General features: G+C 41.4%; 3 protein-coding genes across 4 annotated transcripts in view; all 3 read left to right on the top strand.

Moving 5' to 3' along the window:
- Positions 1 to 1,658, top strand: part of LOC307250059 (protein NDRG3-like) — a 34,174-nt gene extending 32,516 nt beyond the window's left edge. For both annotated transcript variants that reach the window (XM_080026998.1, XM_080026997.1), the window contains one exon: positions 520 to 1,658. In XM_080026998.1, coding sequence (XP_079883124.1) covers positions 520 to 692 — 173 coding nt within the window. In that variant the 3' untranslated portion in view covers positions 693 to 1,658. The remainder of the gene's footprint in view (positions 1 to 519) is intronic.
- A 2,793-nt stretch (positions 1,659 to 4,451) lies between these two features.
- LOC307250061 (src-like-adapter 2) lies at positions 4,452 to 7,686 on the top strand. Its single transcript, XM_080027000.1, has 8 exons — positions 4,452 to 4,652; positions 5,325 to 5,437; positions 5,539 to 5,638; positions 5,729 to 5,815; positions 6,153 to 6,256; positions 6,522 to 6,674; positions 6,760 to 6,889; positions 7,170 to 7,686. The coding sequence occupies exons 2-8, from the start codon at positions 5,365 to 5,367 to the stop codon at positions 7,291 to 7,293; spliced, it is 771 nt and encodes a 256-aa protein (XP_079883126.1). The 5' UTR covers positions 4,452 to 4,652; positions 5,325 to 5,364; the 3' UTR covers positions 7,294 to 7,686.
- Positions 7,687 to 7,976: 290 nt separating this feature from the next.
- On the top strand, positions 7,977 to 27,467 carry trpc4apa (transient receptor potential cation channel, subfamily C, member 4 associated protein a). The gene is made up of 18 exons (XM_080026993.1): positions 7,977 to 8,109; positions 13,988 to 14,116; positions 14,257 to 14,373; positions 14,538 to 14,595; positions 14,723 to 14,778; positions 14,996 to 15,118; positions 18,174 to 18,375; positions 18,496 to 18,681; positions 18,767 to 18,909; positions 20,205 to 20,336; positions 20,430 to 20,488; positions 20,579 to 20,764; positions 20,895 to 20,985; positions 21,099 to 21,239; positions 21,356 to 21,467; positions 21,873 to 21,985; positions 22,169 to 22,375; positions 24,710 to 27,467. Exons 1-18 carry the CDS (start codon positions 7,984 to 7,986, stop codon positions 24,845 to 24,847), a joined length of 2,319 nt encoding a protein of 772 aa, XP_079883119.1. The 5' UTR covers positions 7,977 to 7,983; the 3' UTR covers positions 24,848 to 27,467.
- The last annotated feature ends 23 nt before the right edge of the window (positions 27,468 to 27,490 follow it).

Genomic DNA, 27,490 nt, shown 5'->3' with positions numbered 1-27,490 from the left:
TTCTGTCCTTTTAGTTTCCTATTTTGATGCATGACCTGCTGGTGTTGCTTCCTGTCAGTTCGGTTGTATTGCAAATGTTGTATTGCTTTCCTGTTATTTATTTATTTTTTAACAGTGGATACATGCAATCATTTTCAGTTACACTTTTATTTTATTAGTGTCCATATATGGCCTCGTTTACACTGAGCAACACAGGTTTGGTACGGCACGGTTCAGCAGGTCACAGTAACCCTAGATATGGCTTGTGTTTCCACTGCCGACAGCACCATTACTTCGTACGAAAAGGTGACAAAAAAGATGCAGCATTGTTAGCTAATTGTGGTACCCTTTTGACAGTGGAAAATACGAATAAATGTGTGCAAAGCCGCACTGAAACGCATCGCTCAGTGTAAATGAGGCTTTCGAGAATTGCTTGCATGGTAAGCACTTTGGTTGTCATTTCATCTGGGTATGTGTGTGTTGTTCCCAGAGTCTTGGTTCTGTTTCAGTGGAATATAAATGCCAGTCTCTCTTTCTCAGTGGCGACAGCAGGAATGACTCGTCTGGCTCGCTCGCGCACCGCCTCCTCTTCCAGCATCACCTCCATGGACAGCACACGCAGTCGCAACAACCTGAACAGCCTGCTGGAGGGCAACGCCACTGGGGCCCTGGACAACCAGCCGGGACCCCAGACCATGGAGGTCTCCTGCTAAAGCCCACCCCGCCCCCTACACACTCCCATAGTAACTTATGTGCCCTCTCCCCCTCTCTTTCTTTCTCTCCTCTCTCTCTCTCTCTCTCTCTCTCTCTCTCTCTCTCATCCCGCCCCTAAGCAACTCAACACCAGGAGGATCTGTAATGAATTACAAGATTAGAAAAGAGAATGTTATACAAATATTAACAAATACATATTATTAAATATTGAATACACTGTCAAAGTCACATTCCAGCAGAAACCATAACTATATTCAGATGTGTTGTAAATTCAAATGGTAAACCATATGATTGACTCAACTGCACCACCTCACCCTCTTGTATTTATTTTTTTCACATTGTCTTTTGCGTTTAAATGTCTTCACACACACACACTCTAGAAATCTTTTATGTGTTAAAATAATGGTACGTCACTTTTGTTTTTTTTTAGCTGGTCTCTCATGCCGTGAACTCTAAACGTGTGGGCTGCATTGATTGTGAGTCAACATATCTTTGTGTTGTGATCTCAGACCTGCTGCAATCTGACACTGAATTGGTCACAAAGTATGCAAAGGGCTCACAGAACATACTGTAGCTGCAGAATTACAAATGAAGTGATGTGGATGATACATGGAAGGGCCTTTGCAGACTGGCACAAAAGTGCAACTTAATCAAAGTTGTGGGGAGAGCTGCTTTTGAACATGATCAGAAAAAGATTCAGTGTTAATAGTCATGTATCAGTTTGTCTGCCATTTCACTTAAATTCATTTATTTTGCATTCTTTTTGTAATTGTACTCATCATCTTTTCTTTCTGCTTTTGTTGATGTTTTTGTTGAGTTGAATAGATTATTAAGTGATGTTTTAACAACCTTTTAACAAGTGGGTTCTGATGTGAAAAGTATGAGTCCCTTCACCGAGGGGCCCAGTGGTGCTTCTCACTGTCTGCTGATTCAACTCATTTATATTACTACTGAATAAAGCTACAACATGACAGCGTCTCTGGTGTTTTATTATAGCTGCACATTGCCTATTATTCTGTTCAACAGGTGCACATAAACAGTGAGCATAGCAAATGTATTTAAATTAAAGAAAGGGAAAGTAAATAGTGTATATCACAGTGCTGAGAGCGCTTGTACGTTTCCTTTTCTGTTAGTGGAAAAGTGAGGTTACTGGTGAGTTAGTTTCCAACCACACTTGTTCTTATTTCCTTACAGAGGGACTGCTTCTGTTGTCACAGATGATGCCGTCTGTTTAGCACACTTTAAAAAAACACTGTGGTCAGCTGCTTTGCAACTGAGATGTGGATACTGACTTCAAATACAAAGGTGCACAGAATGTTGTGTGAATTAAACTGCCGTAATCTGATGTTCATCTCAACAACTGTCACTTCTCTTATCATACTGAGCTCTCCATTTTGCAACCCTGAAATTTCCTTAAGTTGAAGGCAAAAAGTATTGAACCTCTACACTAGGGTGGACGCTAATACCTGTTCTGTGTAATGTAATTGCATGCAAAGGCCCTGCAATTAATAGTGTGTCTATTTTATGTAGAGGTCTGTGTTGTTGATTTTACTCAGGCAATGCAAGGTGATATTGTACTGAAACACCGTGGATATTTAACTGCTATCGGAACAAAACATTCTCACCAAAATAAACGCAATGTTGAGTAAGATAACGGTTTCAAATTGGAAATTTGCACTACTTTCTGAACCAAATTAGAAAACCATTTTAACATGATTTCATCACAATTGTATGAAACGATTCAATTTTGGATTAGAACTATTTTCCATGTGTAGGCATGCAAAGTTCGTAGGTAGAACAGCACAAATGATCGACTTGTTCTAGTAAAGATTATTCCACTGTTTCCATCCGCGCTAACAGTTGTTTTTCTGCTTCGGAGAAATCTCACAGTATCTGATTAAAAACTGGAACAAGAACAGATGAATCCTTTTTGTGGTCTTATCATAGTTCAATGGCATCTGTGAGTATGAGCCAACTCTCTGCCCTGCTTTATTCACTCTTCAGTGTCAGCATGACGGATGAACTTGTGACTGCTGATAAACCATGGCAGGAGCAGAGGTGGGCAGAGTAGCCAAAAAATGTACTCAAGTAAAAGTAAGTTACTTTAAGATTATAATTACTCAAGTAGAAGTAAAAGTACTCGTAAAAATTATTACTCGAGTAAGAGTAAAAAAGTATGCAGTGAAAAGACTACTCAAGTACTCAAGAGTACAAGTAGGCCTATTGAATTACTCCGGATTTATTTTTGAAATATACAGAGCAACACAAACGGTACAGAATAGACACGAACATAATATAAAACAGCAATGTTCAAATAAAGATATGTTAAATAACATAATTTTAAATAAAACAATAAATAAGGTATTTAAAAATCAAATGAATAACCCTTGAACTCAAACAATAATAAATTAATTATCTGCCAAATTAAATACATCACCCTTCAAATAAAATGATAATAAATTAGGCTTGTCCAAAATTATATTAATTAAAACCAATACACTTATAACACTGTTGCAATTGTTTTGCACATACACATTTTAAAACAAATTCCTACAATATGTCACTGGCCCTGAGAAAATTATCTAGGTTGTGTTTAGCCCCAAAAATATAAAACACAAAATTAAACTTCGTTACACATCAAAACCTGCTGGCACACTCACTTAACGTATGAAACTACAGAGTGGCTGAACAAAGAGACCACTCTCAGACTCTCACACAGCCAGACTGGGGCATTGTGTGAGTTTGTATTTGAGGCCAGTGGTGTGGCTATTGCTCCTCGGAATCAGCGGTTTCTTCCATTTTCTCGACTCACCCCGAAAGTCGGTAAAATATGCGTTTAACCTACATGGCAAGGCCACGGACACAACATCGGTGCGGAACCGCAGCCTTTAAAAAAGTCCGCGGACATTGTTGAGCCCATGGTTGAGCCCTATGACAACATGACAACACTTGTCATGTGACTGAAGTGGCTGCATTTGATTGGCAAGCTTTTGTAATGTGGTTTTTATTGGTTGAAATAGTCACGTGATAGAGATGTTGGCTGAAGACGTCCCCGGGGAGAGAAATCATGAGAGAAATAGCTCTCGCATGTAATAAATAAAATATATATAAAAAAATAAGGTAACGACCGTCACGTAGCCAAATGGAACGGCGTAAAAGTACCGTTCTTTCTTAAAATATTTACTCAAGTAAAAGTAAAAGTATGTTGCAATAAAACTACTCCTAAAATTACAATTTATTCAAAAAGTTACTCAAGTATTTGTAACGGAGTAAATGTAGCGCGTTACGACCCACCTCTGGGCAGGAGTAGGCAGGCATGACATGTCTTGCTCCTGCAGAGTTTCCACTCTCCAATTCTTAAGACGTATTTAACTCTATAGCATATACCAGTGTAAACCCAAGTGACACGCTGTCTGTGTGAAATGATGTCACTGCCTTTGCCCCCAACATTGCAGCACATGGTGCTGGTACTGCAAATGTAAACAGTACGTAAATGCTGCTTACGTACACACGGTTCATCCGTAAACAAGTGATGCACTAATAAGCCCACATCAACTTGAAAACATTGTGCATCAGAGAGATCAACACACACTGTTCTGAGTCAGGATGTCATGGTCTTGAGCGTCACAGGAAGCTGCAGCCGGGTGACATACATATAGGCCGTGCAGGAAGCCTGGTGTCTTCAGTTCAGTCAGCCCCCACCATTAACAGCTGCATAAACACACTTCATTAGAACAGAGCAGAGGAGGGAACACGCTCACTCTGATTGATGAGCAGGCCTGAGGGGGAACCTGAGCTCAGTCGATACAACAGGCCTTCATGAGTATTAATGTGTGTGTGTGCTGAGGGCAGACCAGCATTTCCCATCACAGAGATTTGGAGATTACGGGTCGATCTGAGGAAGATCTGGTTCTCTACAAGAGCAGAAAATAAATGCTGATATACAGATACTGAAAGAGGTGAGTGTGTTTCTTGCTGTGATGATGGTCTTTTGTTAGAAGGCAGTTCTTTCTTTCTTTCTTTCTTTCTTTCTTTCTTTCTTTCTTTCTTTCTTTCTTTCTTTCTTTCTTTCTTTCTTTCTTTCTTTCTTTCTTTCTTTCGCTTAGTTCAATGGCTTGACTTTTCCCTCCAGAATATTAGTAAAAGTATATCATGATCAACTGTAATATATGAAATATCACTTACTTTAACATTGCAAACCATCTTGCATTACAAACAAATTAGAGAAATCAGATACAGGTTAAACTGTTATTTATTTATTTAGATACAGTATTTTATTGACTTGTGTATAAAAAAAAATGTGTATGCACCATAAGAATAGAATCTCCTCATTCTATTATTTGAATCTATCATTGTCATATTAAGTGGACTATATTCCTCGCAAACACGTTGCATGGAAATTTAACACCGTTTACAATGCCTCTTGTTGTGGTTAAGCGCCTTCCTGTGTCATCTTGGTTTGGTTGCCAGGTTGCAAAATAGTGTGCAGTACCTGTTAACCTTTTCAAGGACTGACCTTGTAATGTGATAACTGGGGGGAAGGGGGGTTATTCAATTATGAATGTGAAGGTTATTGAAGGCCTTTGAAGACATGCCATTGTATACATATGGTCCCCATCTCTATTTTTCAGCCACAAAAGCCACTTCAAAATCCAGAAGAAGCCACAGAACATGGGGACCTGCCCCATCAGATGTCAATCCAACCTGGAAATCCTAGAAAACCAACCTGAACCTGTATCACCAGGTAGGTTATATTCCAAAGACATGAACATATGAAATAAAAGGAGAACATTTTAACAAACCATAGTTAGTTTATAATATTCATCTCCTTCCTTCTGTCTGCAGCCCTCCAGGAGAGCCTGGTTGTATCCCTCTGTAACTACCCATCCTTCGGGCACACAGAGTTGACCATGTGCATTGGGGAACGACTCTCCGTCTTAACAGAGTATGTGTCTTAACTCCTAGCGTTTCACATCCACCATTGTTTTCACCTAAACCGATACAATTGGTCATGGCTGTTTCATTTCTCCAACAGCGACGGAGATTTTATGATGGTGAGATCCACAAGCACCGGCTGTGAGAGCTACATTCCCACCAACTACACCACCAAGGTGACACACAGGTGAGTCACTGTCATGTCAACAAGGCGTCTGTCTGCTGGCTGTGTGTCTGTGTGAGAAAGCAGAGGAGTTCAGAGGTTAAGTGAACGGTGGGGAGTTCCCTGTCAGGTGGGAGGAGTCTCTGTGTAGGTGAACATTCAGTGCAGACAGTGGTTCGGAACAAGACTTGGTGACATGGCAGCCTCTGCCTCCTGCGGTTTCAGTCCTCCTCCAGTGGGGAGTGTCCTCCAATACTGTTCCAGTGGATTTTCCAAACTTGAAAACAACAGAAGAAATATATTTTTCTTGTTTGCATGACAACACTGACTCACTGCCCCAATATGTCTTCTCTCTGTTCAGGTGGCTGTTCACAGGCATCAGCAGGTGTAAAGCAGTGGAGCTGCTCTTGCAGCCAAATAACCAGAATGGAGCCTTCTTGATCCGAGAGTCAGAGACAAATCGAGGTTAGTTCGTTAGCTTATTTTGATAGCATCAGAACTTAAAATGAGCTTTAAAATATTATCAAATATAATTTGAATGGTTTGTAAAGTAGTTTCCACTATTATTTTATTTTTTGGTGGAGAAAATGAAAGTATATTAGAACGACACAGATAATTTGAATGGTTCATTCTTTTAGAAACTACTGGATTATGGTTGAGGAATTTGATAAGGAATGTGAATCAGTCCTATGGTTTACCTCCTGCATCTGTGTGTTACTCTGGTGTTCAGATTGTTACTCGCTGTCAGTCCTGAGGAGGACCAACTCTTCATATCTGGACTGTGTAAAGCACTACTGCATCCTTCACCTCCCAAACGGCTGGGTCTACATCTCCCCAGGGCTCACCTTCCCCTCTCTGCGCCACCTTGTGGAACACTATTCAGGTTGGTACTAAGGACGTTCTGCTGTTGTCTTCAACTAACATACAATTTCAAAGGAGTGGTATTAAATCGATGCCTCCTTTCCCAGAGTCTACAGATGGACTGTGCTGTCGGCTGACACGGCCTTGCTTCATCCTGGGTTTAGACAATGCCAGAGAGGCCAGGCCTGTACCTATAACTGCCAGGAGACCCACTATCAACTGGAAGGACATTAGCAGGTGTGGCATCCTCTCTGCAGCTTTGCCTCTACTGACTGTCACTCTATTTCTTGTTGTACAGTAGAGCATTACCACCTAGTGGTGTCCATGGTTAAGAATTGACTTCTGTCCATGGTGAACCATCAGTTAAAACAATTCTAGATACTGCATTCATGTCACAGTATCAATGCGGCACTGGCAACAGTAAAATTGCAGACCCTTTTCTTTTTAAATCTACAGCAATTCCACGATTACTGTGCACATTCAAATATTTAAAAAATCCTTTTTCTGTCTCCTCCAGGTCGGTGCTCTTCAAGAGGAAGAGAACAGAGTCAGATCATTCCCTGGTGAGCGAGGGGCTGAGGGAGGCCATCACTTCCTACCTGCAGATGACAGAGAGCAACGATCACAGCTGGGACACTTGAGGAAAGAGAGTGGATTGGTCTGAGAGGATGAAGTCAGATGGATAAGACGAAGAGAGCAGACAAATACTCTCCTGTTTCATTTACAGTTTGGGCTAGCCATTGGAAAAGGTCATCCGCAGGACCCCAATGTATTCTTTGTAAAACGCCCTGGAGTGGCAGGACTGACTGAACCACTACAATGTCTGGCGTTGTGACATACTGTATAGCCTACTGTATGTCGGCAAGAGTACTGCTTTTTTTGTCCTATGAGGCACTGCACAGTGTTCGTGTGAAAATTGAAAGTCAGTGAGACATTTGCTCTCATTAAAAGTGTATTATTTCTCTTAATTTATAACCCTATGTGTACATGCTTTTTAAATGCAAGAAGCAATATATGTATATTGTAACATGGTTGTGATCATGAGTTTGTTATTGGAATCCAATAAAATATGTTAGCTAATAAATGAACAACACATGTTACCTAAAAACACAAGAGAGCCTGGCCTGTATTTTCTTGGAATGTTATTATGATAAAAACATTATTGTAATAAATAAGATAAGCCTATAAAATGTATGTACTGTATCATTGAATCCGATGGACGGTTGCAGCGTGTGTGCGTATCTGCCAGCAGATGTCGCTTAATTGCCTCCAATAATTCATCAAAGCCTTCCACTTCCTGCCCGAGCACTTCAGTTCAGGAAGAAGAAATAATGGCGACGCTTCTGGGGTCCGAGTCCCCTTGTACAGGAGGAAAACGAAGAAATTGCAGCAGCAATATCATCACAAAGTTCACGACCGGTAGAATTACTGGCCATGGTTTCAGTCGAGGGACAGAGGTAAGATAAACGGTTCATGTTTGACAGGAAATACGTTCGAAAGTTGGTGGACTGAGACCGGGGACTCGCGCTCGGAGTCTAGCCTGAAAATGAGGACGTTGTCCCTGGACTGGAGGTGTACCGCCCCTGTCAGTCCAGGCTTCACCGCTAAATACAACAATACGTGCTGTTTTGAAAACGAAAACTTAAATTGTTAACGACATTGAGTTATGAATAATAGTTATTGCTCGCTGACAATAACGTTAGCTTAAAAATGGGGTAAGAAGCCAGCTTCTCGGGTCTTTTGTTGTTAGCTCAACTTAGCTTAGCATTAAAGGCCAGGTTTATTACTACGATATAAGAACGCTTTAAATTTAACATTTGATTAGATATTGTTGTTTTTTATTTGGGCCTTTGGTGTTAGTGTTACTAGATATCACGTAGTTGGATGTTTGAAGCGCTTAAATCACCTAATTGACGGCAGTAACATTTGCTAATGTTAGCAAACGGGGTAACGTTAGCTAGCCAGCTAGCTAAGCCAGCTGAACAGCTCAGGTGATTACGTAACGACACACTAACCACAATAACTATCGTTTCCTTAAATGGATGCACCACAACAGCTGTTTGGACTAGTTAATGTTGGCAAGTTTAGTGTATCTACAGCAAACATTTACAATATATGTGTCACTTTGGAGCACACATGTGTTCGTTTAGTTTTGATATAACGCCAGCTCAAGTCAACTGTTTTGATTTTGACGGGTCTTTGGTGGACGTGAACGTCCCACCTTGTCCTGACATTTTGACACGTTCACCACACCCTACATATCCATTTCACTTTGCTGCTCCTTTGCTCGTGACTTAAGCCATTGCATTGCAAAGCGGATAAAACCGTGTATTCCCGTGCAGTCAGTGCCTTTTACCTTCCTCGCTGACTTGCAGTTTTTCAATTTAGTGTGTGTCTCAGTGGTGAAGGGAAATGTATCATAAAGCAGACCTCCTCAACTCTAAAAATATCCCTGTGAACATGTGGAATCTGACATGTTTTGCTCAGAGTATTGAGACAGCTGTCATAATGTGAACACTATGCTAAATGCACCAGTTGGTGTCTAGGTTGGTTTTAAAGGCGTCAGTCATTGTCAGTATCCCAAAAGCCTCTTTTAATAATTCAAAACATTCCTTAAGAAGACTGGTCCTCTTTGCAAAACAGTTTGTCCTTAGGAACCGGATCTTTCTCCACACATGTCATGCAAAGGTTGTTCCATTTGCAAGGCTCCTTGCAAGGCTCCTCATATGCGGCCGAGAAATGCAGCCTTCATTTCACGGTTTTGAAGGCTGCATCAGATGTATCCTTCGCAGCCCAACATATCCCATGATTCATTGCGTTTTTTTCAGAGATGGCATACAATAAAATAAAAAATAACAAAACAGCAACGTGTTGCTCCATCTTCTTAACTTTTAGCTTCGTTTCTTTTTTTCTTGTACTTTTTTTTCTTTTCGTCTGGTAGGCAACTTCTTTTTCTTTTTTCCTCTGTTGACAAGGCTGTCTCCGTTGGCAGCTATAAGGGTTGCTAGGCAGCACAGGAGGGGCGAGTCGTCACGCAAGGTAACGGCTTGTTACGCAAACCGGAAATGCTCGTAAACGGAGACCTGCGGAGACCGTCCAGACCTCGTTCGGCCTTCGAATCGGCCTTCATAGGCTATAGCCTTCATAGACCGCGAGACCGCGTCCTACCAAGGAGGCGGTCTCTATAATGGGATACAGCCCCGGTCTCGCGGTCTATGAAGGCTATAGTCTATGAAGGCCGATTCGAAGGCTGAACCAGGGCCGAACGAGCGTTGTAAACGCGGTCTGGACGGTCTCCGCAGGTCTCCGTTTACGAGCATTTCCGGTTTGCGTAACAAGCCGTTACCTTGCGTGAGGACTCGCTGCTCCTGTGCTGCCTAGCAACCCTGATAGCTGCCAACGGAAACAGCCTTGTCAACAGAGGAAAAAAGAAAAAGAAGTTGCCTACCAGACGAAAAGGAAAAAAAGAAAGGAAGATAAAAGTTAAGAAGATGGAGCAACACGTAGCTGTTTTGTTATTTTTTATTTTATTGTATGCCATCTCTGAAAAAAACGCAATGAATCATGGGATATGTTGGGCTGCGAAGGATACATCTGATGCAGCCTTCAAAACCGTGAAACGAAAGGCTGCATTTCACGGCTGCATATGAGGAGCCTTGCAAGGAGCCTTGCAAATGGAACAACCTTTGCGCGCCGCTATGACGCAATCGGTCTTCAAATGCAGCCTTCGTAGACCGCAACCCCTGAATCGAGATACAGCCTGAGACTATTTTGAGACTGATCGTCGCACACTTTTTTTGAACATGTTCAAAATTCATGCGACAAGACTGCGCGGCTCTGCGACTCATGCGAGGAAATTGAGACCTCCGTGAACGTTTGGAGACAGTTTAGAGACTCGTTTGCGAATGCAGTCTCCAACTTGTCGCAGCCCAGTGAGATAGGGGCTTTAGGCCTATATTTATAAAAATAAGACCATTTACTCCATGATCATTCAAAAGTGTGTTTTAAACAGATGGATGGCAACTGTTGAGTTGTTTTGGGGGAATAATTGCCTCTGTTGTAGCTATTGGAAACCGGCTTGTATTCGTTTTCATGAACAATAGTGAGACCTATGTGACCTTCTTGTTTTGGTCCTTCTCATATAATTAGCATATTGTGATAAAGTTCAATATTTTCTGTAATGTACTGATAAACATTAGACTTTCATATATTTTAGATTCATTACACACAACTGAAGTAGTTCAAGCCTTTTATTGTTTTAATATTGATGATTTTGGCAAAAAAGTAAAGAAAAACCAAAAATCCCTATCTCAAAAAATTTGCATATTTCATCCGACCAATAAAAGAAAAGTGTTTTTAATACAAAAAAGTCAACTTTCAAATAATTATGTTCAGTTATGCACTCAATACTTGGTCGGGAATCCTTTTGCAGAAATGACTGCTTCAATGCGGCGTGGCATGGAGGCAATCAGCCTGTGGCACTGCTGAGGTGTTATGGAGGCCCAGGATGCTTCGATAGCGGCCTTAAGCTCATCCACAGTGTTGGGTCTGGTGTCTCTCAACTTCCTCTTCACAATATCCCACAGATTCTCTATGGGGTTCAGGTCAGGAGAGTTGGCAGGCCAATTGAGCACAGTAATACCATGGTCAGTAAAACATTTACCAGTGGTTTTGGCACTGTGAGCAGGTGCCAGGTCTTGTTGAAAAATGAAATCTTCATCTCCATAAAGCTTTTCAGCAGATGGAAGCATGAAGTGCTCCAAAATCTCCTGATAGCTAGCTGCATTGACCCTGCCTTTGATAAAACACCAGCAGCTGACATGGCACCCCAGACCATCACTGACTGTGGGTACTTGACACTGGACTTCAGGCATTTTGGCATTTCCTTCTCCCCAGTCTTCCTCCAGACTCTGGCACCTTGATTTCCGAATGACATGCAAAATTTGCTTTCATCCGAAAAAAGTACTTTGGACCACTGAGCAACAGTCCAGTGCTGCTTCTCTGTAGCCCAGGTCAGGCGCTTCTGCCGCTGTTTCTGGTTCAAAAGTGGCTTGACCTGGGGAATGCGGCACCTGTAGCCCATTTCCTGCACACGCCTGTGCACGGTGGCTCTGGATGTTTCTACTCCAGACTCAGTCCACTGCTTCCGCAGGTCCCCCAAGGTCTGGAATCGGCCCTTCTCCACAATCCTCCTCAGGGTCCGGTCACCTCTTCTGGTTTGCAGCGTTTTCTGCCACACTTTTTCCTTCCCACAGACTTCCCACTGAGGTGCCTTGATACAGCACTCTGGGAACAGCCTATTCGCTCAGAAATTTCTTTCTGTGTCTAAAGGCCAGGACACACCAGCCCGATAATCGCCGTCGTCAAAAAAAATGGATTCGGCCGTTTCAGGAAGCTCCAGCTTCCCGTCGCTGCTAAAGAACACACCGAGACGACTGTTTATTTTCCGTACGCTCGCGGGACGTAATGTCTCCGCAACAGCAGGCGGCGCTAATCTGTATTGTGGCCCGAAAAAATACGAAAGCCGGAAATGATTGGACATCTCTCTAGAGCATAAACATAGATAGAAATACGTATTTATATTTATGGACCATAAGAGCACAATTTTTAGCAGAGAGTGTCGAGCAGTCAACAAGGGTTGATGCATGTGAGTACTCTCAAAACGAAACGAACAAACACATTAAAACGATGGCTAGCTGTTGTTAGCTGTTTGTGCTACCCGCCTCACTTCCGGGCTTCACTGATTCGCTAGCCCTCCACCAATCAAATTGCTCCAAATGAAAGACGGTCGGCCGCCGATTGAACATGTTCAATCGGCGGCCGACAGGCTCAAAACAAGCCCGACGACCTCTACGTCGGCCGACGTCACGGCACACACCAAACAGATTTGTCTTTTTTTTTGACGACGGCGATTATCGGGCTGGTGTGTCCTGGCCTTTACCCTCTTGCTTGAGGGTGTCAATGATGGCCTTCTGGACAGCAGTCAGGTCGGCAGTCTTACCCATGATTGCGGTTTTGAGTAATTAACCAGTCTGGGAGTTTTTAAAAGCCTCAGGAATCTTTTTCAGGTGTTTGGAGTTAATTAGTTGATTCAGATGATTAGGTTAAGAGCTCGTTTAGAGTACCTTTTCATGATATGCAAATTTTTTGAGATAGGAATTTGGGGTTTTCATGAGCTGTATGCCAAAATCATCAGTATTAAAACAACAAAAGACCTGAAATATTTCAGTTGGTGTGCAATGAATCTAAAATATATGAAAGTTCAATTATTATCATTACATTATGGAAAATAATCAACTTTATCACAATATGCTAATTATATGAGAAGGACCTGTATGTATGTATGTATGTATGTATATATATATATATATATATATATATATATATATATATATATATATATATAGCCTTCATAGGCTAAATATATATATATATATATTTATTTTTTATTTTTTTCTATTAAGAGCCATGCAATATGAGTTATCATGTAATTGTTTTCGATGAATATCTCTCAAGTCACACTTTTGTCACAGGCTTTAGTTTTGAGCTTAGGCTTCTGCTGCACCTCATGGCCTTGCTCTACCATACGTTTGTACCCACTGATTTCGAGCCTGTCTAGAAGTTTCCCTTCTTACAGTTAAGTTATTACAGGGATAAAATATTTTTGTTAATTAACAGTCTGTGCTGTGTTGTTATTCTGCCATGACCCGAGGTGTTGATCAGTTGTAAGGCTCTCAGCCCTCCTGTATCTCATCAAATCAAATCAAACTTCATATGTATCGCACTTTTCATACACAGTTAAGGTAACACAAAGTGCTTTACAGTAGGCATATATACAATTAAAATGAAATAAGAAAACAGAACAATACCACCTCCTCCCCTCCCAACAAATCCCAAAGCAACACATTACATTTAGAAATGAAAGACAATTTATACAACATTACCTGATGGGCACAGAGTAAATAAAACAAGTAAAAACATGGATCATTAGAAACATTTAAACGGGAGATAAAACAGGAAGTGAGGAAACGCAATCCCACACACTTTGAGGAAACACCGGAGGATTCGCTTGTCTTTTGTTTCTGTCAAAAGTTTTACAAATCTTTTCTGAAAGTTTTTTTTAAATGCAACATGTGTTTTATTAATATATTATTGACCACAAATGCATACATTTTAGAGGTAATAATTAATAATTTTTTATACACAGTGTATAACCCTGATTTTCTCTGTATTTCTTTGTTCTTTAGTTTGCAGCCTGACATCAACTTCTATGAGCGAGCATAGACATTTAATTGTAAATAACTGTCCATTTTTCACTGTGATAATTTTTCATAGCTCCCAGGAGGCCTGCTTCAGGAGAGAGATAAACGGGCCAAGTGGCATGGCATCCCTACTCTGCTGCAGAAGCTCTACGAGAACAGCCATCCCAACAGTGACCTCTCACACGCCCACAGCTTTCTTAAGGTAACACCACTAACCACACAGCATAAGTCCAGTGAATTATGAGGCTGTGGAATTACTGAGTTTAGTTACTTGTTGCTGAATGTTTCACTTTGCAGCCTGGGTGCTGTAATTTAAAGTGAACAATGTGTTTTCTTTGTCAGGTATTATCAACCCAGCTCTCCATGGAGGCAATGTCTTTTGTCACGGAGGAAAGAAAAACCGCTCGGGATTCCCCCTTTCCCAACACGTACACCTTTGACCTCTTTGGTGGAGTTGATGTGAGTTTGACATTCCTAGTGCTTGATGCTCTGTAATTACTGAAGCTTTAATTGCTGAAGAATCAGTTGTAATGTGTAGCCCAACTCCGACTGAGACACTGTGGATATAGAGACAGTATTGGCGGCCCAGAGCACTGATGGTGTATTTTCCTTGTTTTCTAAAGCTGCTTGTGGAGATCTTGATGAGACCGACGTTAACCATGCAGAAGAAGAAACCCAAAAGTAAGTAGGACTGACATCACATCTGTGAATATGTCTGCTTTAATGGGGATTTGAAACGTTGTTACATGATGCTTCAATTTCACAATATGTTAGACTTAGACCAACATCTGTGTTTCTGTTACAACAGTGAATGATGACTTGGTCAAGGACTGCCTTAGTGTTCTCTACAACTGCTGTATTTGTGTAAGTATCCTATTACATTTTGTACATGCCAGAGAAATGTCAGAGATGCCTCTTACCTTGCTTCAGTTGAGCACATGTATATAACCACAAGTATTTTTTTTTTCTTATAGTTGGTTTGTGCTGTTATATCATCGCACAACAGGATTGTTTACACGGACATGAGTGGGCCTGATTTAATTAACGTGCACCTTTCTTTTCTTTCAAATCATAAATGCAGGGCGTCACAAAGAGCCTGGCAGCGAGGGATGACTTTGTTCTGTTCCTCTTCACCCTGATGACAAACAAGAAGACCTTCCTACAGACTGCAACCCTAATTGAAGATATTCTTGGAGTGAAAAAGGTCAGTTATACTTTTATTAAATGCTCAGCATGTGAATGTTTTCTAAGGCCTATGAAGTCATTATGAAGATTAATGCAGTGAAGCATTTGGCAAGCCAGTAATCTTCCTAAAAGTTGATAGTTTTAGGTGCTTTTTAAGTCGGTCAAACGATTTGATATTTAATTTTCTATGAAAATAACAGCCTCTCTTAATCTTTGTTCTATATCAATAGCATGTCTTTTTGCTCTATTCTTCATTTTCTTGAACCCAGATGTGTTATCCGTGTGTTACTCATGCGTTGTTTCCACCGAGTAGAGCGGGTTGGAGTGGTTTGGTCCAGTTATTTTGGCTTTCCAGTTGCCCAAAGTTGGGTAGGGTACGGATATAAGCGAGCCTAACCGCTCTAAGCCCCTCCTATTTTCTTTACTCCTCCCAGTGTTTCCCCTAGATTTTTTTTTAGGCCCGGTGCTAAGAGCTGATAAAGAGTATGTGCGTACCAAATTTCTAGAAGAAATTGACCAAAACGAACCCCATTTGGGATGAGCCTCTTTTGATAGCCCGTTAAAAATGAGTGCATAGGGTTATGCTTTCACATTCAGTACGTTTGTACATGTGGTGTTTCTCACAGGATTTTTAGATCCTGCTGGGTGAGAATGGACCTTCTAGGGGTATCTGGGGGCATCCCCATGCAGAAGAAACCTTATCCTTTTAAAGTTAAATGCATCAATCTGGTGTACTTTGAGAGGCGAAATCTGATTTAATTCTGTGCTCTGTAAACAACATATGCCCTGCCTATAACTATTTTCTGTAATAATTTGGAGACACAAGCCATGTAAACTATTGAAGAAAAACACGTGGATTTCAATAAAAAAAAACAATAAACACTAAGATCTAATATAGACAGGTCCTGTTTAGACTCATTTCTGGAATAATCTGAATCACCTCACCTAGAAGCTAGCCTATTGAAAAATTGTTTATTTTTTTTTTAATGCAAATGCCTTGTTGAAAATAAATTAATTAACATAGGCTACACATCATGATTAGCCTATCAACATGTGTGCTACATAAGGCAAATTCCCTATTCCGACCATTATATTTCATCTAGCCTATTTCTCAATTTAAAACATACAAATAAAGTAGCATTGAAAATACAAAAAAATAAAGCTTGTAGGCCTACTATGGCCTGCTGTTTTCAAGATAACTTAACAGTTAAAACAATAAATAAATTAATGTCCCTTGAAAATAAATGAATGCTTTTCTGAGAATGCCAAAGGCAGTAGCAGTGTGGCACTTGTGTAAACTTACTGAAACGAGTGCATGCCGTTTTTTCTGCGCTGTCTCTGCTGTTGATACAGATTGGTTGTGTTGCGACGTAGCGATTTTAACTTTCTAAACTTTGCGCAGCACTTTTTCCTGTTCAACGTCCCTGTTACTGAGTCCTTAATATCTGCATAGAGCAGGCGCTGGTTTTATTTTCGCCACTAGTTCAACGTTTGCTTGCTAGTCATGCTTCTGCTCATTGGCTTCCGTGTTTTAACAAGTGCACACCCGCACTGAATACACACGCGCATCGCGCGCAGACACACGTACACACGCAGACACACAGATCAGCTGATGGGATGATCAAACAAGAGGTTGTAAAGACAGGCGCACACGAGGGGTAGACCGACAGTGCCGCGCAGACGCTCGCAATGAAAAATTGATAATATTTTTTTATTTTTTTAAGTTAGGCTGCTGTTGGCCTGGCGGGGGGCCGCCAGGCCTATACAATGGTAGGGGAAACACTGCTCCTCCGTTGGGGTACCAACCGCCATTTATTGGTCTAAAGAATAATTTACGCCGTGTGTAGTCACCTCGGCAAGAGTGAAGAGAGTCTTGTCGAATATGTGAGCGCAGCACTGTTTGTGTGGTGTTTTTCCTCTCCTTAAATTAATCAGTGGGCTACACTGTGTCCCACTGCTACGATGTCACGTAGCTGCCGCAGCGCTGTTCGCTCACTGTCTCTATCAGTTGCACCGAGCCGTCTCTGTGCATTTACCAGCGTAATACACTCACAACAACACGGGGGGAATAAATAAAGAAGCGGCTGGTTTGACCAAGCAAAAACGAGAGACAGCTGGCTTGACCACAGTTGGTCCACAGCCCGATAGTTTGACCCATATTCTGGCGGCGGCTATCGCAGTCCAGCCTAAACCCCGCCGTACCAGTAATGGGTAGGGTCGGCGGTGGAAACACCACCGAGATTCTTAAAAGTGAGCTGTCCCGCTCTGAGCCGCTCCGCTCCAACCCGCTCTACTCGGTGGAAACGAGGCATTAGTCTATTAAATGTTTACATTATGCCTCTCCATCAAGGTGATGGAATGCATGTGGATAATTGCAATTTCTGCATTTCCTCACAAATTACCATGACTTAATTTTCTAAAACTAATTCAACTGTCTATCCACCACAGCTTCATGTTGATCGCAAACAATTGGGTTCCCTTTGTGTTTACTCCTTCATATTTCTGTTCCTTGTGGTGCTTATTGATTTGAATCAAGCACAAAGCAAAGACAGTGGTTTTCAAAAACATTTTGTAGCAATGGAGGATTGGAGTGTATAAAACACACGTCCTCCTCTGTGACCCTTTGTAAGTACCCTGTTCCAGCATTATAGTTGCTTTACTTTCCTGTGGATAAGTAGTCCAAGTGTAGCTAATGTATGCATAGAGTCTAACATACCTTGCATGGATTTCTTTTACCAGGACTAAGGAAGACATATTGAGAAAATGCCTTTGCTTGTGGTAACCTGTCCTGATAATATGCCATTAATCGTAATCAGAAGTTATTCATACTGGCACAAATAATGAATTATTGACACAATCATGAAATGAGAATACAAATACATTGTTTGTATGTTGCTATTTTTGTAATTGTTGTATGTTTAAATCATTTTTGCTCTATTGAAATCTGAAGAAAACTGTCACAGCTTTAGCAGGGATCACATTCAATCAGGGTTAATCTCACATTAGTGTGTAAATGTTAGATTTTTATTTTTATTGCTTCTCAGTTTATCAGTTCATATGTTTGCATTGATCAGGATATGATCCAGTTAGAAGGCATCCCCAACCTATCAGGCCTGGTCCAAAGCTTCGACCAACAACAGCTAGCCAACTTCTGCCGCATCCTGTCTGTCACCATCTCAGAGCCTGATGTAGGAAACGACGATAAGCACACCCTGTTGGCCAAAAATGCCCAGCAGAAACGCAACGCTAACCCCTCACTTGCAGAGGTCAACCAGGGTGAGTTTTTCTTCACAGAACAGACGTCTAACACGCTACATACTGTATTTCATTACCATTTCAAAAGAACAGATCCCTAAATTATGAACTAATATATATTTTTTTCTTTTTCTCCAATAGTTACCCTGTTGAACATCCCTGGCTTCATTGAGCGGCTGTGTAAGTTGGCCACTAGAAAGGTGTCTGAGGCCACAGGCGCTAACTTCTTGCAGGAGCTGGAGGACTGGTACACCTGGCTGGACAATGCTCTGGTGCTGGATGCTCTCATGCAGATGGCTACTGAGGAGGCTGAGCAGAGCAGCACAGGTGAGTCAACCAGTGACCTGTGCTCACATGCTGCTTGAATCCTATGGAATTTGATTGACAGAGCTTTGCTTATCCTCCCCTTCAGAGTCATCAGATGAGAGTTCCCTTGCCACCAGCCCTCTGCGACATCGACTGCCCCAGTCCATGAAGATCGTCCATGAGATCATGTATAAAGTGGAAGTGCTCTATGTGCTATGTGTCCTCCTAATGGGCCGACAGAGGAACCAGGTACTTATCAGTGCACATCTCTTCCCTCGTTGAGATTTAAGCTCGAGTTTGGAGTCTTAAAGGTCAGGACACACCAGTCCGACTACCCGAAAATGGAGACTGCCGATTCAGGGAGCTCCAGTCTTCCCGTCGCGGCCGAAAAAGTGCAAAGAACACACCAAACCGACTGCTGACTTTCCGTACGCTCTGCGCTTGCGTGGGACGTAATGTCTCCATAACAGCAGGCGGTGCTAATCTGTATTGTGGCCCGAAAAAATACGGAAGCTGGAAATGATGGGACGGCTCTCTAGACCATAAACATAGATAGAAATACGTATTTATATTGATGGACCATAAAGAGCACCATTTTTAGCAGAGAGTGTCGAGCATGGTGTCGAGCAGTCAACAAGGGTTGATGCTTGTGAGTACTCGCTGAACGAAACAAACAAACACATTAAAACAATGGCTAACTGTTGTTAGCTGTTTGTGCTAACCGCCTCACTTCCGGGCTTCACTGATTCGCTAGCCCTCCACAAATCAAATTGCTCCAACTGAAAGACTGCCCACCACCACTGCTCAAAAGAAGCCCGACGACATCTACGACGACCGATTTCACGGCACACACCAAACAGATTCGTGTCCCCGCCCCCTTCCGACTCTACGACGGCGATTATCGGGCCGGTGTGTCCTGGCCTTAACCCATTGATGACGGCTGCTGCGCGATGCCACATTGGCTCTCCTGCCTGATGCTGCATCGCGCAGCATTATTACTTTATCTAATTTTCATGGCATTCCCAGCATAGAATGCACTGTCATTGGTTCAAATACACATGAGGTGGGTTTTGTTGATTTTTTTAAGACCACGTGACCACCCAAAAGTTGTGTGGTTTGCCGAAAATCATGTCAATCAAAAAAATAAAAAATAAAACAGAATAATAAAAATAAATACGCCAGCTATGTCGGCGACAGAACAGTTAGTGGCGTTTGGTGCGCAGAATCAAGGTCTACTATAGACTACTGACGAAAATCACACAACACATTGCATCTATTTATTAACAATATTTAATAATTTTCTAATTCATCTAATTTTGACGATTTTTAGAAATATGTGAACCTTAACTTTTAAATGTATTTTATTTCATGTTTCTATGTGCTACACAGGCTTAGATATTAAGGTTTTGGTAGACTTGACAATTCGTACTATTTTTTCAGAAAACCCTCAGGCATTAAGGACATGCATCCTAGATTGCCATAGTCATCAATGGGTTAAGAGGTAAACTTCATATTCCACTGACCCCCTTGTTGTTTGTGCACAGGTCCACAAGATGCTGGCTGAGTTTCGTCTCATCCCGGGGCTCAACAACCTGTTTGACAAGCTGATCTGGAGGAAATACACTGCTTCAAATCATGTGGTGCATGGCCAGAATGAGAACTGCGACTGTAGTCCAGTATGAACTTTTACCTTAACACACAATGGTAAATTGAATGCAACTTTTTTCAAGTGAAATGTAACCCATTAAATCTGTTTATCTTCTTTGCAGGAAATATCTTTCAAAATTCAGTTTTTGAGGCTACTTCAGAGTTTTAGTGATCACCATGAGTAAGTTACCCTTCATTTCATCAGCGTGGGACAGACGTCTCCCTTTTTGAAGCAATGTTTTTGATCTCAAATGATCTGCTTTTCTTCCAGGAACAAATACCTCCTGCTGAATAGCCAGGAGCTGAATGAACTGAGTGCCATATCGATGAAGGCTAACATCCCTGAGGTGGAAGCTCTGGTCAACACCGACAGAAGCCTAGTGTGTGACGGGAAGAAAGGTCTCCTCACGCGCATCCTTACAGTCATGAAGAGGGAGCCGCCAGACTCGTCCTTCAGGTCAGCATCGTGTAGGGATACAGGAGATACAAATGTTTAGTGTCAGCCTTCTTCATAGAGTCAAACATCCTGGCTTACTATTCTTCAAAAGATTAGCGGCACTGATAGCTTTCTCTTGTGTTTTTTTTAGATTCTGGCAGGCAAGGGCAGTGGAAAGTTTTCTCAGAGGAGCCACTTCCTATGCAGACCAAATGTTCCTCCTGAAGAGGGGACTTCTAGAGGTAAAACCATGTTGTTTTTGTCATCACCCATGAGGAATGTTGCAGATATCTTACTTGATTTTGACTTCTCTTGAATGAATAGCTGCTCACTTACTGCTTCCATCCCCCGACAGCACATCCTGTTCTGCATCATAGACAGTGGCTGTACGTCTCGAGATGTCCTTCAGAGCTATTTTGATCTGCTTGGAGAGCTCATGAAGTTCAACATTGATGCCTTCAAAAGATTCAACAAATATGTGAACACTCCAGAGAAGGTATAACTGTACACTTCATACATGTGTTACGAAAATGAAACGTATGTATCAACAACCACAACTTGTTTTGAATAAAGCAGTGTGTCTCATAGTATAGTTTGATTTCTCCTTTGTAGTTTCAGACCTTCCTGACGCAGATCAACAGTTCTTTGGTGGACTCCAACATGCTGGTGCGCTGCATTGTCCTTTCATTGGATCGCTTTGAGAGCCAGACTGAAGATGTCAAAGGTAAATGGTGATTAAAAGTTACACATTCATAGATGATTTCTGCAGAGGATATTTAAAGGAGAACTAAAACAATTGTTGTTTGAATAACTATATTTAGGCGTTCCTGGCCTGCCCTCTTTGTCGTTCTGTTGAGCCATTTGGGACCCATTAAAGCATAAAGGTTTTGTCTAACAGGTGTTTGACAAAATGTAAAATGCAGTAAATACAAATTATAATGAAATACTGTCAATTGATTATCACTCCTTGATAACAAACATTCCTCCAGGCTATGTCCTGGACAAAGCTGAAAAGACTTATTTACACTATTTAAATAATGTTCACATGGAACGACCATAACCACAGAAAAATGTTATTTCTATAAGAGGTCATTTTGCATTGATTTCTGTGTTGTGGTTTTTCTCCCAGTGGTGGAGGTACTCTCTGAGTGCTGTCTGCTGTCCTACATGGCCAAAGTTGAGAACAGGCTGGCCTTCCTTTTCCGGCTGATCAACATCATCAACGTACAGACGCTCACACAGGTCTCGTACCATTCCAATTTTGTCAAACGTGTCAGAGAAACTTCAGTTTAAGCAAGAGAAATTATTGGACTCACAAATTTGACCAAATAATCTAAGATTTTTTTTTTTTTAGGTTTATCTGTATTGTGATACTAAGTAGTTAATCACTTAATCTACAACCATCTCATCGTCTTTTTCCTGCAGGAGAACGTCAGCTGTTTAAACACCAGTTTGGTGATCTTGATGCTGGCCAGAAGAAAGGCTAAACTGCCCTTCTACCTCAACGCCTTGCGGGAGAAGGAGTATGCTGAGAAGTATCCGGGCTGCCTGCTCAACAACTTCCACAACCTACTGCGCTTCTGGCAGCGCCACTACCTCAACAAGGACAAGGACAGCACCTGTCTGGAGAACGTGAGTTGCTTTTTTGGTCCAGTGTAAATGCACAAAGCCGGCATATTGGTGGAAAGTGGTCCTGTCAATATGCCAGAACCTCGGTGTAAAAGGGGATGGTACATATCTTCATTTCACTAAAGCCAGCAGCTCAAGTTCCATCTGTGTCCTGTTTACCTTCAGACACTCTTCTTTCACACACGCATAAAACATTCTGACAGGAAAATCACATGTATGCATGCTGTGAAAAACAAAGACTTGGGAGTGCTGCTTCACAGTGACACACACCGTTGTTAGGGGGATGGAAACATTGCTGATTTGTTCAACACAAGCATCACAGCTATCTTATAGCCACTCTATTCTTCTTGAACATTTGCAGTGTTAAAAGACAGTGGAGATATAAAAGAAAAATCAAAAATGGAATTCACATTTTCTAGGGATGGGGCTGATCCGATCCAATATCTGTATCGGATCTGATATGGCTGCAATCTATGTATCGGCTATCTGACTGACAACTCTGATTTAAAACAATTAAAAATCTAGGTTCTTTTAACTATGAAACCGATTTATATTTAAGACCATAGCTATATGATATAGCACACAAAATTTAGAATTTAGCATTTCAAAAGTCGAGTTCTGCATTCAAACAGTTCAAAGCAGTTCAGATAAACCTTTATGCATTTGTGTATAATTGTTGCTCTTTAAATTAGAATTGATGTGTTGCTTAAGTCTTCCTAACTTTACATCACCACCAACAAAGAAATGTAGAATAAGTATATCGGACTGTATCGGTATCGGCCGATATCCAAAACCCAGATATCAGAATTGGATCGTACTTAAAAATAGTCTATCGGTGCATCTCTTTAATTTTTTGGCATTTTGAAGCTTTATTGATAGTACAGAGTGAAATGGGGAGACAGAGAGAGAGGGGGATGACCTGCAGTAAAGGTCCACGGGTCGGATTCGAACCCGCGACCACTGCAACGAAGGCCGGAGCCAATATGGTACGCGCTCTATCCACTACCCCACCGGAGCACCCCTATCGGTGCTTCTCTAACATTTTTCCTTTTTAACTCCATATTTCCCCTTTCATTTTGGTTTTTGATGTAAATCAGACTGTACATTTGCAGTTCCTAAACATTGTATTGGCAGAGCAGTTAGTATATTCTGATTTATTTTTTTCCAGGGCCTTTCACTTTTGGTTTTGCATTGAATTGTTATTACACCCTCATGCTGGCGACAATGTTGCTGTATACTCTCAAAAGTTGAGTAGGACCTTAAACATCTATCACATTTACCACGTGACCAAACACATGACTCCAAAGGACGTCAATGTTTCTCCGCAGCTGCTGGATGTGTAAATAAGCCAACATAATAAGGTGGTGGCAGTGGTGTGTAATTGTTTTCTCTACTACTCCCATGTGGTCAATTATGGCTGCTTTAAAATGAATAATGTTTCATACACATATAATATTTACATACACACATACTATATACTCAACACTAACCCATTATATTATTGTTTATCGCTTCAATTTACACTGCTATAGAAGTCACAAGTAAACACAAGATTGATCCAGATGTTATAATCCCATTTACTGTATTAGTTGTAGTGAACAATTAAATATACTGTATGTCATAATCAGTACTGATGAGTTTAGCCATGCTTTGCTGACTTCTCTGTTGAGCACACAAATTTGTGAAATTCCCCCCAAACTGTACCATGAACCAGAAAGCATTTCCACACACTGATGCTATGTTCCATTTACATAGAAGTCTAAGGTCGGAACTGGGAGTGACGTCACCTCCGAGTCCCCCGCATTCCAGTAGCACAAGTGGGAATTACAAGAAAGCATGAACGTTAACCTTATGCAATCGCTTTATGAACTTTTGCCTGTAGGAATCACCTTGGGTTAGCCATTGCTAGCAATACCAGCTGATAACACGTTCTTTGTTTGTTCATATTTTGTGAAAACAAATATCATAGCAACATATCTACAGATAGAAAATGAGCAGTGCCATGTGTACAGGTGATTTAATGTGACCCAAATAATACTGAGAGCTTAAATGTTCTGATATCAAAGTGTTCACTACTGATCATACACTGAGCTGCCATGTTGAGTGTTGAATTCTGGGGTTGGAGAGGTTTCTACGAGTCGCCAAGTCAGAATTTCGACCTCGGGGGAATCTCAGGTCTTTGTGCAACACCTCAGGGGGGTGTTTCAGTTGAAATTTCCGACCTGGAACTCTGAATCTCTGACTTCCACGTGGCATCATTACCTAGCTAACCAGAAGCTGTAATTAAGAAGCACTCATTTTTTATTGTTCTAAATGCTCTGTGTTGTCCCTCCTCAGAGCTCCTGTATCCCCTTCAGCTACTGGAAGGAGACGGTGTCAGTGCTGCTGGGCTCAGACAGGACTTCTCTGTGTGCCATATCCAGCTACATTGATGAGCCCTTCATGGATCTGGACAGAGACCTGCTTGAAGATTGACCATCAATGTGTGCGCTGGGGGGCGGGACAGGGGAAAGAGGCACAGGGACCATGGACACCTAAAGCTGGTGCTGCCTCCACTCTGCTGAGCCATCCAGGTGCTTTTTGACTTCGCTCTGGATGTAAAGACTCACCCGTTTTGTTACCTGTACCTTAGCATGGAAGCCGTCGTCACAGATGAGAGGGGGACGTCATTTGCCTGGCTGTCATCTTCTCACTACGTTAATGTCATCCTTTTTGAAAGGACGAAGGGGGAAACCTGTCTGCCCACCCCCCAGATCGCCCACATCGTTTAACAGACACTTAAGGGACCTTGCAAAAATGACACCTGCATTGGTTGTTTGCTTTAGACTTCAAATAGAGCCTTTTTATATAACATATACAAAAGTTTATGAAAAAAATATGTATGATTCAACAAATGATATGTTCGAAGGAGAAAAAAAATATTATTTTCACGTGGCCACAGATTAAACTGTCACGCAGATGTGCTGGTCAGTGGTGCGTCACAGTGCTCCCAGGAGTCACGGCCTCACACTCCCACTACCTACACACTCTGGACTCCATGCCACTGCCTGGAAACTGGTGTTTTGGGAGTTTTTTGCAGAGGTCGTTTCAATGAACACTATTTTTAATTTAACCTTTCTGCAGGGTCCATTTTATTGGGTGGCTGTTGGTGCTTTTTGGCTCAGCACATTTAGGTAGCTTGTGGACCAGCTAACATGTTTCACACATCACACGGGGCTCCTCAACTAAAACCATCCACTCTGTCGTAGCTTCAGAAGCTTCACCCAGGGACTTGTTTCTTTACCAGGTTATTTTCTTTTGTTGATTTACTTTGTCTTGTTGAAAAAACAATGGCTTTTAGTTCTGGATAAACTGTAGAATAAAACCTTGCACAGATTCAATTGTTTTTATTGTTTATTATATTTTAACACATTTGTTCATTGAAAGACATCTTAATTTTGTAACAGAGTTTGTAATCCATGTTGTGAGAGATGCTTTTGGAAGAGAATAAACTATGCAGGTGCTAGTGTTAAGATACCACTTTCATTGTGCCCTGTCCACACAGCTGTATGAATTGGCCTTCTGCCCAACAGCATCAGCCCTCGCCGGAAGGTTTACCACTCTGTTTTTTCTCAAAATCTTTGACAATCTTTCAATGCGATGGCTCCTTTAGCATAGCACCCCCTGATCGTGAGTGTGGGTGAAGCTGAAGCAGTGCCCACGGCTATGATGATGTGTCCATTACCTGAATGTGCAGTGTGTGTGTTTTATAGAAATGGAAAATGCAGAGCTTAACAGACATTTGGCGTCTCAAATGAAACAGACCCAACCTGATATAAGTACAGAATGGATGAGCTACCTCATATTTTATCCTCACACCGTACAGATCAAACCACTTCTAATGACGTGTACAGTTTTACTCCCAGCATGTCATGAGTCATAAAACATGTTCATGTGAATGTATACGGGCATTTCTACAGTTGGCCCCTGATGCCATGAGTTACTGCTATGCCGCCTTGGGATGCAAACACAAACGTCCTTTACACTTTGAAAGCCTTTTCTTTGCTTTAAAGCTAGTTAACCAGAAATGTTTCCGTTCTTCTTCTAGCTTTCAGTCAGCATGTCTTAAATCTCTTAATGGGTGTGCACATACTTTTGAATTAGTTAATGTTGTGCTTTGCTGTGAAGTTAATGCAACTACACTTTACAAGTGCGCCTCTCTTACAAATTCGGTTTCTTGATGACATGTGATTCTAAACTGGGGACGTCTTCAGTGGTGTCACACTTGTTGTACTGAAAGTGTGTTATCATTGATGCAAATCCCTCCATGAATGCTCTAGTCATTCACCATGGAAGTCAATGAGGCTATTGGTATAAAAACATGAATGTTTTGTGCGCTCTTCTGGAGAAAACTATATTAACAATCTCTGTACCCTGACTTCTATAGCTTTGTGATCTGAATCTTGGAGAGAGTGATTGTCTATATGATACACAAGAGTATTGGTTCTCAACAGTTCTGCTGTATGTGGTGTGATGCTCCTTGTAGGCCTTCGATTTCATTCAATAGTTTGCATCGATACTGGTGAAACGTTATCCCCTTGGCCAAGAACATGCTGCATATTGTTTAATATTACACACCCTTGGTTTCAGACCATATCACCTGATATTTTGGCTTTATTAACTTGAGATTTCTCTAAGGTTTGGCATGATGAGTACGTTATTAGACACGTTTTGCAGCCAGTCCTTAACTCACATTCAAAACCCAGACCAAGTGGTGCTTCTTTAATCAAATATGATTGTCTCACCTCACCAAGATCCACTGCATCTGTAATGTTGTTGAAAGAACCACCTTTCAGAGATGCTGAAAGTGGATCATATTCATGGTCTAAAACTTAAAGCAGTAATTATATAATTTTAGATAACAATTGAATAATAGATACAATCTCACTCGGTTATTTTAACAATTCACCTCTGCACACACCGGTCTTAATGTCTTTCTAACCCTGTTTGACCATCAACCTATCAGTAAAGACTAATGTTTCACTTTCACATTTTACTATAACTACTTCTGTAACCATCTTTCACCCTCACGTTCATCCTCTTCCGATGGTATTGAACTTCATTTTCCTTATTTAAAAG

Source organism: Ammodytes marinus, assembly GCF_949987685.1.
Source record: "Ammodytes marinus genome assembly, chromosome: 4".
Lineage (NCBI taxonomy): Eukaryota > Metazoa > Chordata > Actinopteri > Uranoscopiformes > Ammodytidae > Ammodytes > Ammodytes marinus.
Note: the sequence above shows the minus strand (reverse complement) of the source record. Positions and strands in the feature narration are given on the sequence as shown.

What these genes read in the sequence shown, in the direction of transcription:
- trpc4apa (XM_080026993.1), top strand. Translation starts at nt 7,984, where the DNA reads ATGGCGACGCTTCTGGGGTCCGAGTCCCCTTGTACAGGAGGAAAACGA. An exon ending in GTTTCAGTCGAGGGACAGAG is followed by an intron (nt 8,110 to 13,987) that starts GTAAGATAAACG and finishes AATTTTTCATAG; the next exon opens with CTCCCAGGAGGCCTGCTTCA. An exon ending in GGCTGAGCAGAGCAGCACAG is followed by an intron (nt 18,682 to 18,766) that starts GTGAGTCAACCA and finishes CCTCCCCTTCAG; the next exon opens with AGTCATCAGATGAGAGTTCC.
- LOC307250061 (XM_080027000.1), top strand. Translation starts at nt 5,365, where the DNA reads ATGGGGACCTGCCCCATCAGATGTCAATCCAACCTGGAAATCCTAGAA. An exon ending in CCTTGTGGAACACTATTCAG is followed by an intron (nt 6,675 to 6,759) that starts GTTGGTACTAAG and finishes CTCCTTTCCCAG; the next exon opens with AGTCTACAGATGGACTGTGC. An exon ending in AACTGGAAGGACATTAGCAG is followed by an intron (nt 6,890 to 7,169) that starts GTGTGGCATCCT and finishes TGTCTCCTCCAG; the next exon opens with GTCGGTGCTCTTCAAGAGGA.